Below are 18,771 nucleotides of genomic sequence, written 5' to 3'. Positions count from 1 at the left end.
GACTTGAAGTCCGCGTACCACCAGCTCCCTATCCGCCTGGAGGACCACCAATACACTGCCTTCGAGGTAGATGGCCGCCTCTATGACTTCTGATGACTTCCTCAGGGTCCCCTTCGGCGTCACCAATGGGGTCTCGGTCTTCCAACGGAAAATGGACCGAATGGTTGACCAGTACGGGCTGTGGGCCACGTTCCCGTACTTGGATAATGTCACCATCTGCAGCCATGACCAGCAGGACCATGACGAAAACCTCCGGCACTTCCTCCACACCACAAAACTCCTGAACCTCACCTACAATAAGGAAAAATGCGTTTTCCGCACAACCCGCCTAGCCATCCTTGGCTACTTTGTGGAAAACGGAGTTCTAGGGCCCGACCCCGACCGCATGCGCCCCCTCCTGGAACTCCCCCTCCCCCAAGGCCCTGAAGAGATGCCTGGGGTTCTTCTCCTACTATGCCCAGTGGGTCCCCAATTATGCGGACAAGGCCTGTCCACTTATTAAATCCACCATTTTTCCCCTGACGGCTGAGGCCCGCTTGGCCTTTAACCGCATCAAGGCAGATATTGCCAAAGCCACGATGCACGCTGTGGACGAGTCCATTCCATTCCAGGTGGAGAGCGATGCATCAGACTTTGCCCTGGCCGCTGCCCTCAACCAGGCGGGCAGGCCCGTGGCTTTCTTCTCCCGTACCCTCCATGCCTCCGGGATTCGACACTCCTCCGTCGAAAAGGAAGCCCAAGCCATTGTAGAAGCTGTGCGACATTGGAGGCATTACCTGGCCGGCAGGCGATTCACTCTCCTCACTGACCAGCGGTCGGTTGCCTTCATGTTTAACAATACGCAGCGGGGCAAGATCAAGAACAAGATTCTGAGGTGGAGGATCGAGCTCTCCACCTATAATTACGATATCTTGTATCGACCTTGGAAGCTCAATGAGCCCCCAGATGCCCTATCCCGCGGTACATGTGCCAGCGCACACGCAGACCGGCTTCGGGCACTCCACAACGACCTCTGTCACCCGGGGTCACCCGTTGTTTTCCACTTTATCAAAGCACGCAACCTGCCTTACTCCATCGAGGAGGTCAGGACCGTGACCTGGGCTGCCAGGTCTGCGCGGAGTACAAACCGCACTTCTATCGGCCAGACAGGGCGCACCTGGTAAAGGCCTCTTGCCCTTTGAGCGCCTCAGCATCGACTTCAAAGCGCCCCTCCCCTCCACTGACCGTAACGTGTACTTCCTCAACATTGTTGACGAAAACTCAAGTTTCCCTTTTGCCATCCCGTGCCCTGACATGACCTCTGCCACCGTCATCAAGGCCCTGCACAGTCTTTTCACCCTGTTCGGGTTCCCACCTACATCCATAGCGATCGGGTTCCTCCTTCATCAGCGACGAGTTGTGTCACTTCCTGCTTAGCAAGGGCATCGCCTCCAGCAGGACGACCAGCTACAAACCCCAAGGGCAACGGACAGGTGGAGAGCCCCCCCCCCCCTTCACCGTCGCAACAACTGGGTGAAGAAGAGGACAATACGCTCCCGGACGCGCAGGTCTCGACACCGGCGCCCACACCATAGCCGGGACTGAGGCGATCACGGCGGAAGGTCAAGGCCCCCGACAGACTTGATCTTTAAGCCCACTTCACCCCCGCTGGACTCTTTTCTTTAACGGGGTGAATGTGGTAAACCACTGTATTATGTGTAGTATGGTAAACCACTGCCAATGGCTCCACCTCCCCTTGGGCCGGTATAAAGGTGGCTGGTCTTCACCTCTGATCCAGTTCGGGATCAGAGGCCAGGAGGCTTTTTGTTTAGTGTATTAAAGCCTCAGTTAAATTCACCACTCGTTGTGTGTTCATTGATGGCCTATCTCTCTCATGCTGTATGTGTCCTCCACTGGAGGACAGCTTCCCACTTTGAACATCTATACCCGAGACACCCTTCAGTCTTCCAGCCTTTAAGAGTTGAACAATAGTATGAGGGCTATGGAGGATTATGTTTTTTTTTAATAAACATTTTATTGAGTTTTTTTCTGGTTTTACAACAACGACAAAATAAACAATATACCCAAGTTTATAAACATAGCGCAAAAAAAAAAACTGCTACCTCCATTGCAGGTCCCACCTTCATTAACCCCCTGCTCTAAACTAAACTAACCCTTCTGCTGACGATAATTTTCTGTAAGGAAGTCGACAAACGGTTGCCACCTCCGGGCAAACCCGAACAGTGACCCTCTCAAGGCGAACTTGATTTCCTCCAGACAGAGAAAGCTAGCCATATCAGTAAGCCAGGTCTCCGACTTCGGGGGCTTTGAGTCCCTCCAAGCTAATAGTATCCGTCTCCTGGCTACCAGGGAAGCAAAGGCCAGAACGTCTGCCTCTTTCTCCGCCTGGATTCCCGGTTCTTCCGACACCCCGAAAATCGCCACCTCTGGACTCGGTGCCACCCTTGTTTTTAACACCATGGACATGACGTCTGCAAACCCCTGCCAGAATCCCCTGAGCTTTGGGCATGCCCTAAACATATGGACATGGTTCGCTGCCCTCCCCGCACACCTGTCTTCTGCACCAAAGAACCTGGCTTATCCGGGCCACTGTCATCTGTGCCCGGTGAACGACCTTAAATGTATCAGGCTGAGCCTGGCACATGTTGTGGACGCGTTGACCCTACTCAACGCATCTGCCCAGAGACTATCCTCTATCTCTCCTCCTAACTCCTCTTCCCACTTGCGCTTCAGCTCCTCAGTCTGCGTGTCCTCTGATCCCATGAGCTCCTTATAGATGTCAGAGGCCTTCCCTTCTCCCACCCTCACTCTGGAAACTACCCTGTCCTGAATCCCCTTTGGTGGTAGGAGCGGGAAGGTTGAGACCGGTCTATGCAGGAAGTCCCGCACCTGCAGGTACCTAAATGTGTTTCCCCTCGCCAATCTAAATTTCTCCTCCAGCTCCCTCAAGCTAGGAAAGCTCCCTTCTATAAACATATCCCCCATCCTCTCAATTCCTGCTCTCTGCCATCTCTGAAATCTCCCGTCCATCCTTCCCGGGGCAAACCGGTAGTTATTACAAATTGGAGACCAGGCCGATGCTCCCTCCTCTGCCACATGCTTCCTCCATTGCCCCTAGACTTTCAGGGCTGCCACCACCACGGGGCTGGTGGACTACCGTGCCAGCGGGAAAGGCAGAGGCGCAGTTACCAACGCCCCAGACTGGTGCCCTTACACGGAGCCACCTCCATACGCTCCCATGCCGATCCTCCCCCCACCACCCACTTCCTGATCATGGCTATATTCGCCGCCCAATAATGGTTACTTAAGTTTGGCAGCACCAGCCCGCCCTCCCCCCAGCTCCGCTCAATCATCCCCTTTTTTACTCGCGGAGTCTTGCCCGCCCATACAAAGCCAGTGATAGCTTTGTAAACCCGTTTAAAGGAGCGCGGAATAAAGATGGGGAGACACTGGAACACAAACAGGAATCTCGGAAGGACCGTCATCTTCACCGTCTGGACCCTCCCCAGCTAGTGACAGCGGGAGCGCGTCCCACCTCCGAAAATTGTCCTTCATTTGGTCCAGAGTGAGACTCTATGTTCTATTTCCCCCCCCGGATCAACCCCTTGAGGCTCTCAGCGCAATTGCCAGCGGCTCTATAGCTAGCGCGAACAACAGTGGGGAGAGGGGGCACCCCTGCCTCGTCCCCCGGTGTAGCCTAAAATAGTCAAATGTTGTCCTATTCGGCTCACCACAGGAGCCTTATACAGCACCCTGACCCAGTCAATAAAGCCTCGTCCAAATCCGAACCGTCCTAGCACCGCCCATTAATATTCCCATTCTACTCGATCAAAAGCCTTCTCTGCATCCATTGCAACCACTACCTCCACCTCCCTACCTTCTGGGGGCATCATGATCGCATTTAGCAACCTTCTTACATTGGACACCAACTGCCTTCCCTTAACAAACCCCGTCTGGTCCTCCTCAATCACGTCCGGAACAAAATCTTCAATCCTAGAGGACAGAATTTTGGCCAGCAGTTTGGCGTCCACATTCAATAGAGATATCGGCCTGTAGGACCCACACAGCTCCAGATCCTTTTCTCACTTCAGAATCAGCGAGATCGTGGCCTGTGACATTGTCGGGGGAAGCGCCCCTCTCTCCCTTGTCTCATTGAATGTCCTCATCAACAATCGCCCCAATATCCAAGAGGACTTTTTGTAGAACTCCGCTGGGTACCCGCCCGGCCCCGATGCTTTACCCGACTGCATGGCCTTCAGACCCTCCACTATTTCATCGATCCCGATCGGGGCCCCCAGCCCTTCTACCACTACCGTTGGGAAATTCAGCCCCCCCAGGAAGTGCCTCATCCCCTCTGGCCCCGGTGGGTGTTCCGACCCTTACATTACCGGGGGAAAAGGTCCAAAAGTCCGACCCGAGCGGGAGCCACCAAATGTGCGACTTAGTCCTTCATAGCCGCCACCGGAAGTCTATGGAGGATTATCTTACCATTCAGGGCAATGGGTTCTGATGCATTTATTGCCCATGAAGCACATGCCAAAGCCCGCACACATTGGTGCATGCCTGTGGCTACCGCACCATCTAGGCGGAGTAATATCCCACTGGTCTTACTTAATTCATCCCCATGCCTCTGGACTACTACAGCGGCCTACATTCCACCAGCCTCCTGGCAGAAGATGTGGAATGGCTTACTAAGGCCCAGCCACCCCAGGACGGGACCCTTCACCATTACTTCTGTAGATTGGAAAAGCCTGCATCTCCTCCCCGCACTCAACTTTGTCTTTGCTGGCCCTTCCCCCCCCCTTTTCTAAATCTTGTAGGGGTTTCACAAGGATTGCTTACCCCTCCACTAGATTTTAAATTATGCCGGCTATTGCTGCATTACTGAAAGTCACTTAGAAATTCTCAAATCCTCGAAGCTACTGCAAATCTTGTTCCTCTGGCAGTTACCTAGAAAGTAAAACACAAAAGATCCATTCAAACAAGTCAATATTAAAATTCTCAATTCCTGTTAAAAGAAAACCTCTCCAGCTGACAATTCAAAGTTAAAATTCTTAATGCCTGTTAAAAAAATCCATCTTCAGCTGTTAACAGGCAAGGGTTAATTATCTGCTGTATGAAGCGAGGCGGGTAAAAGCCTTCAACTGGACGTCATTACGTCACCACCCTCCTTTGTTTGATTTAACAATCCCTCCTCGTGTTTCTGGTTATCAATCTCTAATCTACACCCATTTTTTGTTTCCTCAAAATTTGTTTCCTTTCTTCCTACTAGTATCAATTGTGTCAGGAATAATTATTTTTCAACCTGACTCAAAGTTTCAACACAAAATCAATCCAATACAGGATCATCCATAATCAATTTAGATATCTCAAACTCCAATCAATCCTATTAAATTAAAATGGTCTCATTCTTACATGTGTGAATTTATATCCGGATTAAAATTCCCACATGTTGTTCAAAACTATCCTGGAATCATGCCTCTGGCCAGAAAACATGACTGCAGGTTTTTGTCAACTGTTTGGACTTGAAGCACTTAAATGATTAAACATAAAAAAGAAAAGAAAACACAACTTCAGGCAGCAAGTGTTTTGAAACGAAAATAATCAACATGATTGTCTGCCTGTTCTTCCCTACACATCCGGCATCTGCAATTGTAAAAGACTCAAGGTTAATTCCTCAGAAAGATAAATCTTAATAATATTACTCTACGAATCTCCTCCAAACGAAACACGATACTTCTGCTTGTAAAGTTCACAGCAGGCGTTTGTTCTCGCTGCACCGCAAGCTGAGACTCTTTTGGTTAAACTAATGACCAAGGTTCACTGCCCTTTTTCATTATAAAACTTAAACTGTTTGTGTGATTCATTTATCTTTCCTTTTTCCATTTAATCCAATCCTCACCACCTGATTTCATGGCATCACCTATCCTTTAGTAAATTTAAATCTCAAAGGCATTTCCCTCAAACACATTATGAGTGACCAAACCTTTGTTCCCTCACAGGGGTGATGCATGTTTAGAATTTCTACTTTTAAATTGTGTGAGTGAATGTCCATACATCCACAATTTAATCTTGTATCAAGTAATTTACACATGTTTCGGGGCAATTTATTATCCATCAATATCATGCCAAAAGTTAACTTTTGTGCTCCAATTCATGCTCCTTTGTCATTTTTTGTGTTCCCTACCCCCCTTTTCTCCACAGCTGCCCTAAGCAGTGGGGTTTCAAATCTTGTTACACATACAACCTCAGAATAATGACACCAGCTTTGTCTGACTGGTCACTTGCTCCGAGCCCCTCTGGGGTTCTCTGTTTTGGCCTCCATCAAATCGTTGTGGGGCCCTACCCTTTCCAATCTTTTTAACGCGCGGCGGTTTATCCTGCTCTGCTCATCGGCGTGGCACAAAAACCGTCTCCGCCCACCCTACATTAGTGCGTTCTCAGTGTTGCGTGTGTCCACCGCTACCTACTCCCAACTTTCACCCCTTGTTTGGGCCGCACAACTTATGGATCCTACCGCCTGATCCGTAACTCCTCTATCTACTGGGTGGTAAATTAAAATGTACTCACCCGTATTTAGGAGGCGGATCATTCTGCCAGAAACCTGTGATCACCCTTGCTTGCAGTGCGCCAAATGATGTAGGAGTGGTTTCAAGACCTGTGTATTGAGTCAGCTCTCATGTGACGTTATTCCCTGTGGCTCAACTCAGTACAGAGAGGAACAAACACAACGACAACCCGGACAAGATGGCTATTTAATCAAGCTTGTTACGTGTACACGGAGAACAGATTGGATATCTGCGAAGACCTGTTCTGCCAAACAAAGATCAGAACACAGTACTTATACAACGTTCAAAAATCAACCCCAGTTGGACGCGATCTAATCCCTGGAGCTGCTACGTTTAAACTTATGCAATAGAATTGCAAGCAGTGTTTAAACTTCACCCAATAGAATTGCAAGCACCGCATGATTAATCCTCATCCTGACAGCTATGTACAATCCCAGCAGCCTGTGCGGACTGTTTGTGAGAAACAGAACAACAAAACCAGCACCCTGGATTGTTTCACAAAGGCAGGATGTCAGACGTAATGTCCTTTTACATAAGAACTAGGAACAGGAGTAGGCCATCTGGCCCCTCGAGCCTGCTCCGCCATTTAATGAGATCATGGCTGATCTTTGTGGACTCAGCTCCACTCTCCGGCCCGTACACCATATCCCCGAATCCCTTTATTCTTTAGAAAGGCATCTATCTTTTTCTTAAAAGCGTTTAAAGAAGGAGCCTCAACTGCTTCACTGGGCAAGGAATTCCAGAGATTCACAACCCTTTGGGTGAAGAAGTTCCTCCTACACTCCGTCCTTAATCTACCTCCCCTTATTTTGAGGCTATGCCCCCTAGTTCTGCTTTCCCCGACCAGTGGAAACCTGCCCGCATCTATCCTATCTATTCCCTTCATAATTTTATATGTCTCAATAAGATCCCCCCGCATCCTTCTAAACTCCAATGAGTACAGTCCCAGTCTACTCAACCTCTCGTCATAATCTAATCCCCTCAACTCTGGGATCAACCTAGTGAATCTCCTCTGCACTCCCTCCAGTGCCGATATGTCCTTTCTCAGGTAAGGAGACCAAAACTGAACACAATACTCCAGATGCGGCCTCACCAACACCCTATACAATTGCAGCATAACCTCACTAGTCTTGAACTCCATCCCTCTAGCAATGAAAGACAAAACTCGGTTAGCCTTCTTAATCACCTGTTGCACCTACCTGCACACCAACGTTTTGAGACTCATGCACCAGCACACCCAGGTCCCTCTGCAAAGCAGCATGTTTTAACATCTTACCGTTTAAATAATAATCCATTCTGCTGTTATTCCTCCCAAAATGGATAGCCTCACACTTGGAAACATTGAATTCCATCTGCCAGACCCTAGCCCATTCACCTAACCTATCCAAATCCTTCTGCAGACTTCCGGTATCCTCTGACCTTTTTGCTTTACCACTCATCTTAGTGTCGTCTGCAAACTTTGACACATTGCACTTGGTCCCCAACTCTAAATCATCTATGTAAATTGTGAACAACTGCGGGCCCAACACTGATCCTTGAGGGACCCCACTAATTACAGGTTGCCAACCAGAGAAACACCCATTTATCCCCACTCTCTGCTTTCTGTTAGTTAACCAATCCTCTACCCATGCTACCACTTTACCCTCAATGCCATGCATCTTTAGTTTATGCAGCAACCTTTTGTGTGGCACCTTGTCAAAAGCTTTCTGGAAATCCAGATATACCACATCCATTGGCTCCCCGTTTTGGTCAAGTTAGCTATCCTAAATCCCATTTGATTACTTATTACTGCTATGTCCTAAAAATACATGTTTAATGGTTAATAATGATTACTCAGTACTCTAATTCATCCCAATCCTTAATAAAGTAACTTATGTAAAACTATTCTAGTGGCATGCTAACTATTCAGTTTTAAGAGGTATCATCGCTGAACACCCCCCCCCCCCCTTCAAATCAAAGGTGAGGCCATTATTTTTTTCACTTGACAAGAAAGTACTTTGAATAAGAAATGCTGCTCCTGAATTTTACCTCCTTTAAAGATGATCTCAAGTGAAAATGTAAATTATGCATCATCAGGGACAACTGTTTAGCATTGTGCCAACTAAATGGATGCAATTTAATAATTTTAAAAACTCCTATAGTAGAACACATATTAAGCTGACATTCAGACCAGCTGATGAAAGCTTTTAACAGACTCCCTGGATAATAAGTATGAAGAATATAAGTTCAGCGTACCATTGCTGAGCCAAAAACAAGGGGCTGAATTTCCCACAGAACCCACACTAATATTCAAGGTGTCCTCCAATTTTGTTGTTACAAACTTCTTCAGTTTACATAGTATGAACCATCGGTACACCTGGCACTTTGTAGTGCATCGCAGAGCATCATCTACTTTGACCTTCCCAAGCGTTTTTTTTTTGTTTCTGAGCATTCCATAAGCACATGATGAGGAGCTGAAGTAGACCACTCGTCGCTTCAAGCCTGCAACACCATTCAATAAGGTTATGACTGATCTTGTACCTTAATTCCATTTTCCGGTAACATCCCTATATCTCTTAATTCTAGCTCTCAGAACCCCAAATCCTATTGACATATATTTGACAACTGAGCACCAGTCGCTCTATGGGGCAGATCATTCATTCTCAAGGGCAACCAATTCTCAACAGTGGCCTATCAAGCCCCTGCAAAAACTGTCAATTAGATAATTTCTCATTCTTCTTAACTCCAGTGAAGATAGGCCCAGCTTACTCAAATCTCTCTTCACAGAGCAAGCCCCTCAACTCAGGAACCGCTCTAATGAACTCTGGTTTCCCTCCCCATATGCCTTTCCATAGGCAAGGAGACCAGAAGTGTACACATCCCCATGTAATCTCATCAATAACCTGTATAATTGCAGTAAGTATTCTTGACTCTTATATTCCAACCCTTTTGCAACAAAAGCTAACATGTCATGAGCTTTCCTAATTGCTTGTCTGTGGTGATATGCATCACTGTAAATACACAAGGGGTTAATGTAAATACACGTAGACTAGATAAGCTCTAGAGGGAGCACCAGAGACATCATGACACACAGACATTCAACCAATAGGTCAGTAAGATAGGACATGACCAATGGGCATTCAAGACACATCCAGACGTGACACTACCACAGGGGGGCATTACACCAACCCATATAAAAGGACACAGCTCACATGATCTTTCTCTTTCCAGTGGAGACACTTATTGAGTACAGATTGAAACACATCACACCTACCACGTGGATTGTAGCAGACTGGTTAGTTAGTCTGAGTAGTTATAGCAGGATTAACAGGAGAGTCGAATCCAAGTAGGAGAATCGTTACCAGTTTGATAAATGTGCTAAAGCTATCTCCAAGTCTGAACCTTCCTTTGTCAGAGTGCACATCAAGGAAGCAGCTTATGCTACGTCAAGAGCATAACAAAACATGATACCAGAGAGACTGTTTAAATCACTATAGCTCAACTCAACAAAACAGTGGCAACCACCACAGCACCCAGGAAAGATGATCGAGATTCCGGTTCCACAGCGGCTCAGGTGCCACGGCAATCTCAGTGCAAACTGGCGTGCATTCAGGCAAAGGTTTGAGATCTTCCTGGTAGCAGCCGACTTACAAGACGTGGCCGATGCTGAAAAGACAGAGCTTCTGCTCACCATCGCGGGTGCAAGAGCAGAAGAAATCTTCAAAACATTCAAGTTCTCCAAAGGGCAAGACAAGAGTGAATTCCAGACAGTCCTGGACAAGTGCGAACGATACTGCCAGGAAAACACAAAGAAACCAACAGAAAACTGTAAAAGAGGCGCCAATACTAACCACGAGGCCGAGGTACCGGAGCAACGAACGACAATTTTGATTGGTGGCCATCTTGGAAAAGGTGCCGCACATGCGCAGTTAAGAGAAATGCACAAAATAAAGGAACAGCGATCTGCGCATGAGCATTCGCTTCCTACGCTCTACAAGCGTCGTGACATCAGAGGTCCCGGACCACGCCCACTTAAAGGGGAAATGTCCCAAAAGAAAACATTTTTTTTAAAGCCTCAAAACAAGATTCTTTCACCCGGAACGACAGCACAATGCCTGAACTTCGACCAGTAGCTGAAAGTAACCTCCCCAGAACCCTGCAACAAGCAGTTAGCACCGCCCAAAGAGATGAAACAGTCTTTGAGTACTACGACTCAGACGGTGATTTCATCATCGGAGATGGCGACTTATGCTACGTCAAGAGCATAATAAAAGTGTCTGTATGTTAATTTTCTGTTCAAGGACACCCTGGACCCTGCTTGCTCGACTCTTGGTTCCTCATTATTTTTTAAATTCTATTTATGTCTTTTACTTCCACATTTCTGAGTAGTTTCATGTGCCTCTACGCTTAACAGGCCAACATTTACTTTTACTAAGCTCTTCTGATTAACCTACCTCTAGAAACTTTCACAATGCTTTTATGTTTTGTGAAGTCTACTCTCATGGTCTCTTTCCTCATCTTCCTTTGATGAATTCTAAAATCCTTCCACTCCTCAGGCTTACTTCTTTTTCTGGTAGCAATACAAGCCTCTTCCTTTGAACTAATACAATGTCTTAATCAGTTTGGGAAATTCCATGGGCGGGATTCTCCGACCCTCCGCGCTGGAAATCACGGCCAGCGCAGGGGCATAGAATAGCCACTCACGCCGGAAATCCGGAGCAACGGTGCTTCCGTGATTCTCCGCGGACCCGCCAGTCACGCGCGAGCGCGGCGCCGGTTGGAACAGGCCCCTGCGGCGATTCTCCGCGGTCAACCAAGCGAACTCCCTCCGGCGTGGTTTATATCTGGTACCGCCCGGCGGGAGCTCGGACCCATGGCCGCGGTCCTGGTGGGGGGAAGAGGGCCTCAGCTGTGGCCAGGCCCACGATCGAGGGCCACTGTGATCTGGGGGTGACCTACCTCACTCCGCAAGGGCCCGCTGTGTGGCTCCACCATGTCGGCGGCGCCCGCTGCGCACATGCACGGACCTGCTTGCGGCCGCCGTGCGCATGCGCGGACACGTGGTCTGTACATCAGGGTCCCGCTGGCAGCCAGAGCTGCGGGATGCACGCCGGGACTCTGCTAGCCCCCTGGAAAACGGAGAATCACCACGGACTTTCGAGGAAAAAGTCCGGAGTGATTCTCGCCCATTTTCCGGCGTGCATGGGGACTTAGTCCCCAAAAGGGAGAATCCCGGCCCTTATATTTACCAAAAAAGCATGGTTAGTGCAAACAAGCTCACTTGCTGAAACATTAGTACTTCTATAGAAGAATTCTCCTTCAACACTGTTCGATGTGCCAAGAGTTAATATGTTCTTTGGCATTGTAACTGTACTGGATAAAGCCAGAAAATAGTACATTGATTAAATTTCAGATCGCTTCATATTTTGAATAATATTCTGTAATGTAGGCCATTGATTTGTGTAGAGATTTCTCGCTGTGGCTTCACTATATGGAAATCTAAGTATCGGTGAGCTGGGCAACAACCACCAAGGCCATAATTATTACAGATCAATAATTTTCTCACAACACACATGATGGGGTTTGTTTGCTTATTCATTGATCTGATTTACATTTTTCTTCTTTACAGAGGATAATTCATTATACTGATCCCCTTGAGCGCACATTCTGTCCAGCATCAGTATGGGGTCACTTTATTTGCTTTGTTTCTTGATAATCGCTGCAAGGATATGCATACCAGGGTTGCTCAGTACTTCAGGTATAAAGTATTACAAACTCACCCCGAGAGAGAGGAACGTTCTGAAGGGGCTCTTTACTGCCCCTCGTGTACTGCAGCAATAGCTCTAATCTCTACAAATGCAAGGACACATGTCTGTGACTGGGTTTTGCAGCAAAAGTGTGACAAAAAAATCCTGTAAGCTGGTGGTTTGGTTTACTTGGCAGCTATTAAACTAAATCAGTTGGCTTCAAAGAATTTCTTCAGTCATCTACTGAATCAATTACAATCCCTCTATTATGAGTATAGACACAAGGTCATTAGCTGAGTTTAGAATTTAGTAAGTACACATGCCAGTACTGATATTACATCACCACTCTGGTAGGTCAATCACATTATTAGATCTGTCCACCTCACTGACCTGCCCTGGGCGCCTGCAATTTGTACTACTTCACTTTTTGTAGAGCTATATGTTAATCTGAGTACTATTTATAACAGCTGTATGAGAAACTATTGAGTATATTAACAGGTTGTGGATTCAATGGGCACAACACTAACTCATTGTTTTAACTCTGATAAGGCTTCAGCCCTGACAAAGCCTCTTATGATCAGCGGCAATGGCTAGCCTAGCAGGCTGCACTCAAAGGGGAAGATACAAAGAAATCATTCCCTTTGGCTGGTAATCATGAACATGGGGATATAACCTTAAAATTGTTCTTATTATAATCTACTAATATAATTGTAACATGTAGGTGTGAGATCAAGAAGTGCTTTTTCATACAAAGTATACACATCTGGATGCTGGGGAATTGGAACTTTAAAGAGCGATATAGATAGATTGTCATTGGGTCAGACTATCAGGGGTATGGAGAAGGTGGGGAAATGGAGTTGAGATGCAGATCAGCAATGGTCTAATTAATAATACCTACTCTAAATAAATAGCAATGATGCACGTTTACACAGTGAGTAGTACCTATCGGCTGAAAGATCTATTCCTGTTCCCATTGTTCCTATTGTGTTTTAAATCGTTTCCTTAGATTTGTCAGCTTTCACCATTAAATAAAGTGACCATGAGTAATACATCCCAGCACTGTCACCAATCGTCACAATTCAGGTGTTTGCCACAATTAATTTGTCTTTCAATAGCAGTACCCACAAATGGATCTACACGTTTGTAATCTTGTAGTTGTGCACTTTCAATACTCTTATCCTTATTTAACTGTACCATCCAAGGGTGATCATACACATAATTTTTACTATGTTAAACTTAGATCATGGTAGTTGATCGCATTTATTTCAGAATGGTGAATATCAAACCGAGACCAGTCTTACAGGCTGAACCAACTAATATATTTATTGAAAATTAAATAGGGATGTAAAGCATAAAAGTTCATAAAAAATACGAACAGTGCAATATATAAGATATGAAAAATGTCTGCCATGGGCCAAGTGCACTTTGCATGTATTTTTGAAGAACAATAGTCATAAATTTGGCAAAATAAAATCTTTGCTACCAAGGAGGTAAATTCAATAAGTTTTGTCTTCTTGCACCATATCCATTTTGTTGTAACACGTGGTGTCAAATCGACTCCTCCAATGAGTAAGTGGGTGAGGTCTCTATGTGATCAGTTACCAGAAGGTGAAAGAGTGCCGTACAGTTTCACAGACCTGTATTAACCTCTTTAATTTCTTTGAAGTCATGTCTTCAAATGGTGACAGCTTCCTTTCATGCTGTATCAGTCTATGGTTCTATGGTCTTGACAATATAAATAACATGTATGAAAATATTCAAATACATTTATGCAAGTGCAGAACTCAACAAAATTCATAGCCTGACAACAGGAACACTGAATTTTGCATGTAAAAATTCATTAGTCCACAGCTACCTATAATCAAAGAGGTGTTTTAACAGAACCTCAACCAGGCATTCACAATGGTCTCATGATTACTTAGTTTGAAGGAAATCCCTGATATTTACATCAATGTAAGAAATTTAAAATAGGTGGACTGATTCAAAATCAATGGATCTAAAATCAAAGATATTGCCTGGTTCTTTAATGAAAAATGTGGCTCAGAATAATTAGTATAAAGATACAATACACAAAACACTCACCTCTCTATCCATTACCAAGGCTGAGGCTGAAAATCAATGGTCGTTACACAAAATGGCAAGATATGAAACTGTGATTGCTTAGAATTCCAATGAATCATCTCCTTTTGCATACACCTCTCAACAAGAAACAACACTTTTCAACAAAACAAAGCACAAAGTTGACAAGGTTTTATTAAAGACTTCAAAACTGTACTGCAAAAATGAAACATTCACTTATACAGTACATAGAACAGTATCTGACAAGGTAATCTGAACTCCTAAAACAAATACTCTTGAAAGCTGGAACTTTAAGTTTGACCATTACAGGCCCTGAGGCAGGCTTGTAAACAAACAAGTGGTATCCATCCAATTGTTCAGGTGCGGGGTCCAGTTCTTTATATACAGGTTCACCAAAATCAAAATCAATCCATGATGCTGCCCAACATTTATGTAACACAAACTTCATGTTTCAGCTTTGGTCGAGAAATCTTGGCCTCATCACTTTTTTCCTGTCCAGGGCCATGACACAGCGCCTTCCGCTTGAACAGCCGAAGGCTTGATCTTAGAAGATCGTTGTCCACCACTGGTTGATTTGTATACATCTGCTTGATTGCACCCTGACAAATACAAAATCATAAAATGAATGTCCTAACATCAATACTTTTCTTATTAAATTCGGATGTTTAAAAAAAAAAGCAGAAAATGCTGGACAATCTCAGCGTCTGTGGAGGGAGAACAGAGCTAATGTTTTGAGTCTGCATTACTCTTAAATCAAAGTTAAAGAGAATGGGAAATACCATGAGGTTTACACAGTTGCTGGGGGTGGATGGAGAAGAGGGTGGAGCAGTGGGGCTGGATAGAGGGCCAGCGATAGGTGGAAATTGAGAAACATGGCATGGACAAAATGACATAAGGAATATAAATGGTGGTGATAATACTAAGAACGGTGCTAATAGTAGCATATGAGGAGACCAGAATGTGTTAATGGCAGAGCAACGGAATAAAGTGTGTCGAAGGACAACTTGGAACTGATGGCCCTAGTTGGGGGACAGGGGCACTGGACGGGGAGGAGACATGTGGACATGAGTGCAGGGCAGTGAGTTGAAATGGCAAGCAACAGGAAGGTCTGAGTCCTGCTTACGGATGGACCGGTGTTCTGAAAGCGGCTTCACCTGAAAATAGTGTTTAGGCCCTTGGATTGTGAGCAGGGAAGAGGTAAAGGAGCAGGTATTGCACCTTCTGCGATTGCATGGAAAGTGCCATGGGAAGAGGGTGAGCTGTTGGGGATGATGGAATGGATCAGGGTATCCCGGAGGGAACACTCCCTGCAGAATGCTGACAGGGGGAGCGAGGGGAAACTCTGTTTGGTGGTGGCATCATGCTGGCATTGGCGGAACTGACGGAGGATGATCCTTTGAATGCTGAGGCTGGTGGGGTGAAAAGGGGGACCCTATCCTGGTTCTGGGAGGGAGGGCAAGAGCTGAGAGCAGAGGTACAGGAGATGGGTCGGACACAATGGAAAGTTCAATCAACTATAGTGGGTGGAAAGACATGTTAGCAACACCGTTTTGGAAAGTGGCATCATCGGAACAGATGCAACCGAGGCGAAGGAACTGGGAGAATGGGATGGAGTCCTCACAGGATGTGGGGTGTGAAGAGCTGTAGTCGAGGTAGCCGTGGGAGTCGGTGGGCTTGTAATGGATACTAATGGATAGTCTATCCTTAGAAATGGAGAGAGAGGGCAGCACGGTGGCCTAGTGGTTAGCACAGCTGCCTCACGGTGCTGAGGTCCCAGGTTCGATCCCGGCCCCAGTTCACTATCCGTATGGAGTTTGCACATTCTCCCCGTGTCTGCGTGGGTTTCGCCCCCACAACCCAAAAATGTGCAGAGTAGGTGGATTGGCCACACTAAATTGCCTCTTAATTGGAAAAAATAATTGGGTAATCTAAATTTTAAAAAAAAGAAACGGAGAGAGAGGTCAAGTCAAGGAAGTGAAATGTCGGAGACGAACCACGCGAAGGTGAGAAGAAGGGTGGAAATTGGAAGCAAAATTAATAACATTTTCTTGGCTGGACGGGAACATGAAGCAGCACCGAAGGTTGTCGATGTACTGATAAAAGAGTTGTGGAAGGGGACGGAGTAGGACTGGCACAAGGAATGTTCCACATACCCAATAAAGAGACAGGCAAAACTGGGACCCATAGCCACACCTTTGATTTGGAGGAAGTGAGACATGTTAAAGGAGAAATTGTTCAGTGAGAGGATATTCAGCCAAACAGAGAAGTAGTGGTGGATGGGGATTGTTCAGGCCTCAGTTCGAGGAAGAAACATTGAGCCCTCAGAATATAGGTATTGAGGAATTGGACATCCACGGAAAGGAGGCGGCGGTTAGGGACGGGAAACCGGGAGTTGTTGACATGTTGGGCATCAGAGGAATTGCGGACGTAGGTGGGAAGGGACTGGACAAGAGGAGAGAGTATGGAGTCAAGATAGGAAGAAATGAGTCTAGAAATGAACAGGCTGAGACGATGGGCCTACCAGGACAGTCCTGTTTGTAGATTTTAGGGAGGAGGTAGAAGTGGGTAGTTCGGGTTTGGGAGACTATGAGGTTGAAAGCTGTGGAGGGAAGATCTCCAGAGGAGATGAGGTCAGTGACAGTCCTGGAAACAATGGCTTCATATTTGGTGGTGGGGTCATGGTCCAGGGGAGATAGGAAGAAGTATCTGAGAGGTTCAGCCTCTGCAAGAGGTCAGTATGCCAGACAACTCCACCCTTGTCGGCAGGTTAGATGATAGTATAAATATCATCCTATTTCCAGTTCTCTCTACTTTTGACTTTAGTTTTATTCTCTCTCCACAGTGCTGTCAGACCTGCTGAGATTGTCCAGCATTTTCTGTTTTCGTTTCAGATTCCAGCAACTGTAGTCATTTGCTTTTATTTTGGAGTCAATAAGTTGTCTCAGAAATCCCAGTGGTCAATTCAATATCAGACTTAAGGGAAATTAGGACCTGGTTGAGGTTGGGCATTGGTATACAGAATCTCTTGGAAGGTACAGTGGGAAGGAGGAGCATGTGAAAAAGACATCATGAAATGAACAATCAAATCTATACTAATATGGTAGCGAAATGTTTGATCGAGGAAGAAGGCAAGTTACACACGTCAACCAAATCAGATGAGATGAGTGCTGGGAGTGAGGGGGTGGGGAAGATGGCGGTGGTCAAAGTTTGATGAAAGAAAGAAAGATGGAAGTGGAGAGGCAGAGGTCTTTAAAATGAATGAATTCCGGTAGTTGGACCTAGGCGCCTGAAGGCCTTACTTCTGACCTCATGATGGAGGGTAGGTCAGTGATGAAATAGCTGAAGATGGTGGGGCTTGGTGATGAAATAAATTTGAACTGAATATTGTTGTGGCTCCACCATGACAAGGATGGGAATGGGATCAAAGAAAGACAGCTAAATCTGGGTGTCATCAACATACCTATTGAGGCAGCAATGGCAGTAGGGAGTGACATATGGATGTGAAAAATGAGGGGGTACAGTGAAAGAAAGTTAACGGTAGAATTGCTCAGGATTGTCAAAGGATTTGAGAAAGTAAATAGTAAAACATCTTTTAATAAATTGGTCCATAAATGGATAACCCAAAATTCAAGATGGTACTAGATGGATAGAACCAGTCAACTCCATTGGTTCAATGGCTAGAGCGTGGTTCAGAATAATGCCAACAGCGTGGGTTTGATTGCCATTCTGGATGAAGTAGACAAGGGGTCTGCCTCCTTGCCTTGCCCCAAGAGTGAAAGACAATGGCAAACCACTTCTGAAAAAACTGCCATGAAAATGTTTCAGGATGAAGCAACAGTATATAATGAGTCCAAGCCTGCCTTCGGACAGCCACAAATGAATGAATGAACTAGATGTACTAAGAGGAAGGTTAGGATTTTATTTTGAGGGCATCGGGTTATTAGGGCAAGGAATGCTTAACCACACACCTTGGTTAATAAAGCAGAATCAAGTGTACTTTTAAAGAGAAAATTAAACACAGAAAGAGTACAGGAAAAATCAAGGAAAATGTGATTTCAGAAGATAATTTAATTAAGGAGTCATGTAGCAATACAAGACTGAGCCAAAAGAATTTTTTGCACAACAGGAAACCAATGAATTTTTGAACCTATAGATTCAGTGAGTGAAAAGTTTGAAATGACTAACAGGAAGAACATCTTCAACTCACAGAATTATACATTTTTTGGTACACTCTGCCACGCCAAAATACTGGAAGAAAAACAATGATTGTTATCTAGACACAGTGGGCTGCTATAAGGGGAGTTATGGTGACGAGCTGCAACTGGGAGCGCAGTGTTTTCTCATGCCTATCTTCTCACCAGACATTTACATAAATAGACTTCAACGTGGTCACCGGA

The 18,771-nt window shown here is 45.7% G+C and overlaps 1 protein-coding gene across 13 annotated transcripts in view; it reads right to left on the bottom strand.

The window, feature by feature from the left end:
• Positions 1-14,530: 14,530 nt before the first annotated feature.
• Positions 14,531-18,771, bottom strand: part of zc3h13 (zinc finger CCCH-type containing 13) — a 165,901-nt gene continuing 161,660 nt past the window's right edge. For all 13 annotated transcript variants that reach the window (XM_072514301.1, XM_072514305.1, XM_072514309.1 and 10 more), the window contains one exon: positions 14,531-14,973. In XM_072514301.1, the coding sequence (XP_072370402.1) occupies positions 14,803-14,973 (171 nt within the window). In that variant the 3' untranslated portion in view covers positions 14,531-14,802. The remainder of the gene's footprint in view (positions 14,974-18,771) is intronic.

The sequence above is a fragment of the Scyliorhinus torazame genome, chromosome 8 (genome assembly GCF_047496885.1).
Source record: "Scyliorhinus torazame isolate Kashiwa2021f chromosome 8, sScyTor2.1, whole genome shotgun sequence".
Classification (NCBI taxonomy): Eukaryota; Metazoa; Chordata; class Chondrichthyes; order Carcharhiniformes; family Scyliorhinidae; genus Scyliorhinus; species Scyliorhinus torazame.
Note: the sequence above shows the minus strand (reverse complement) of the source record. Positions and strands in the feature narration are given on the sequence as shown.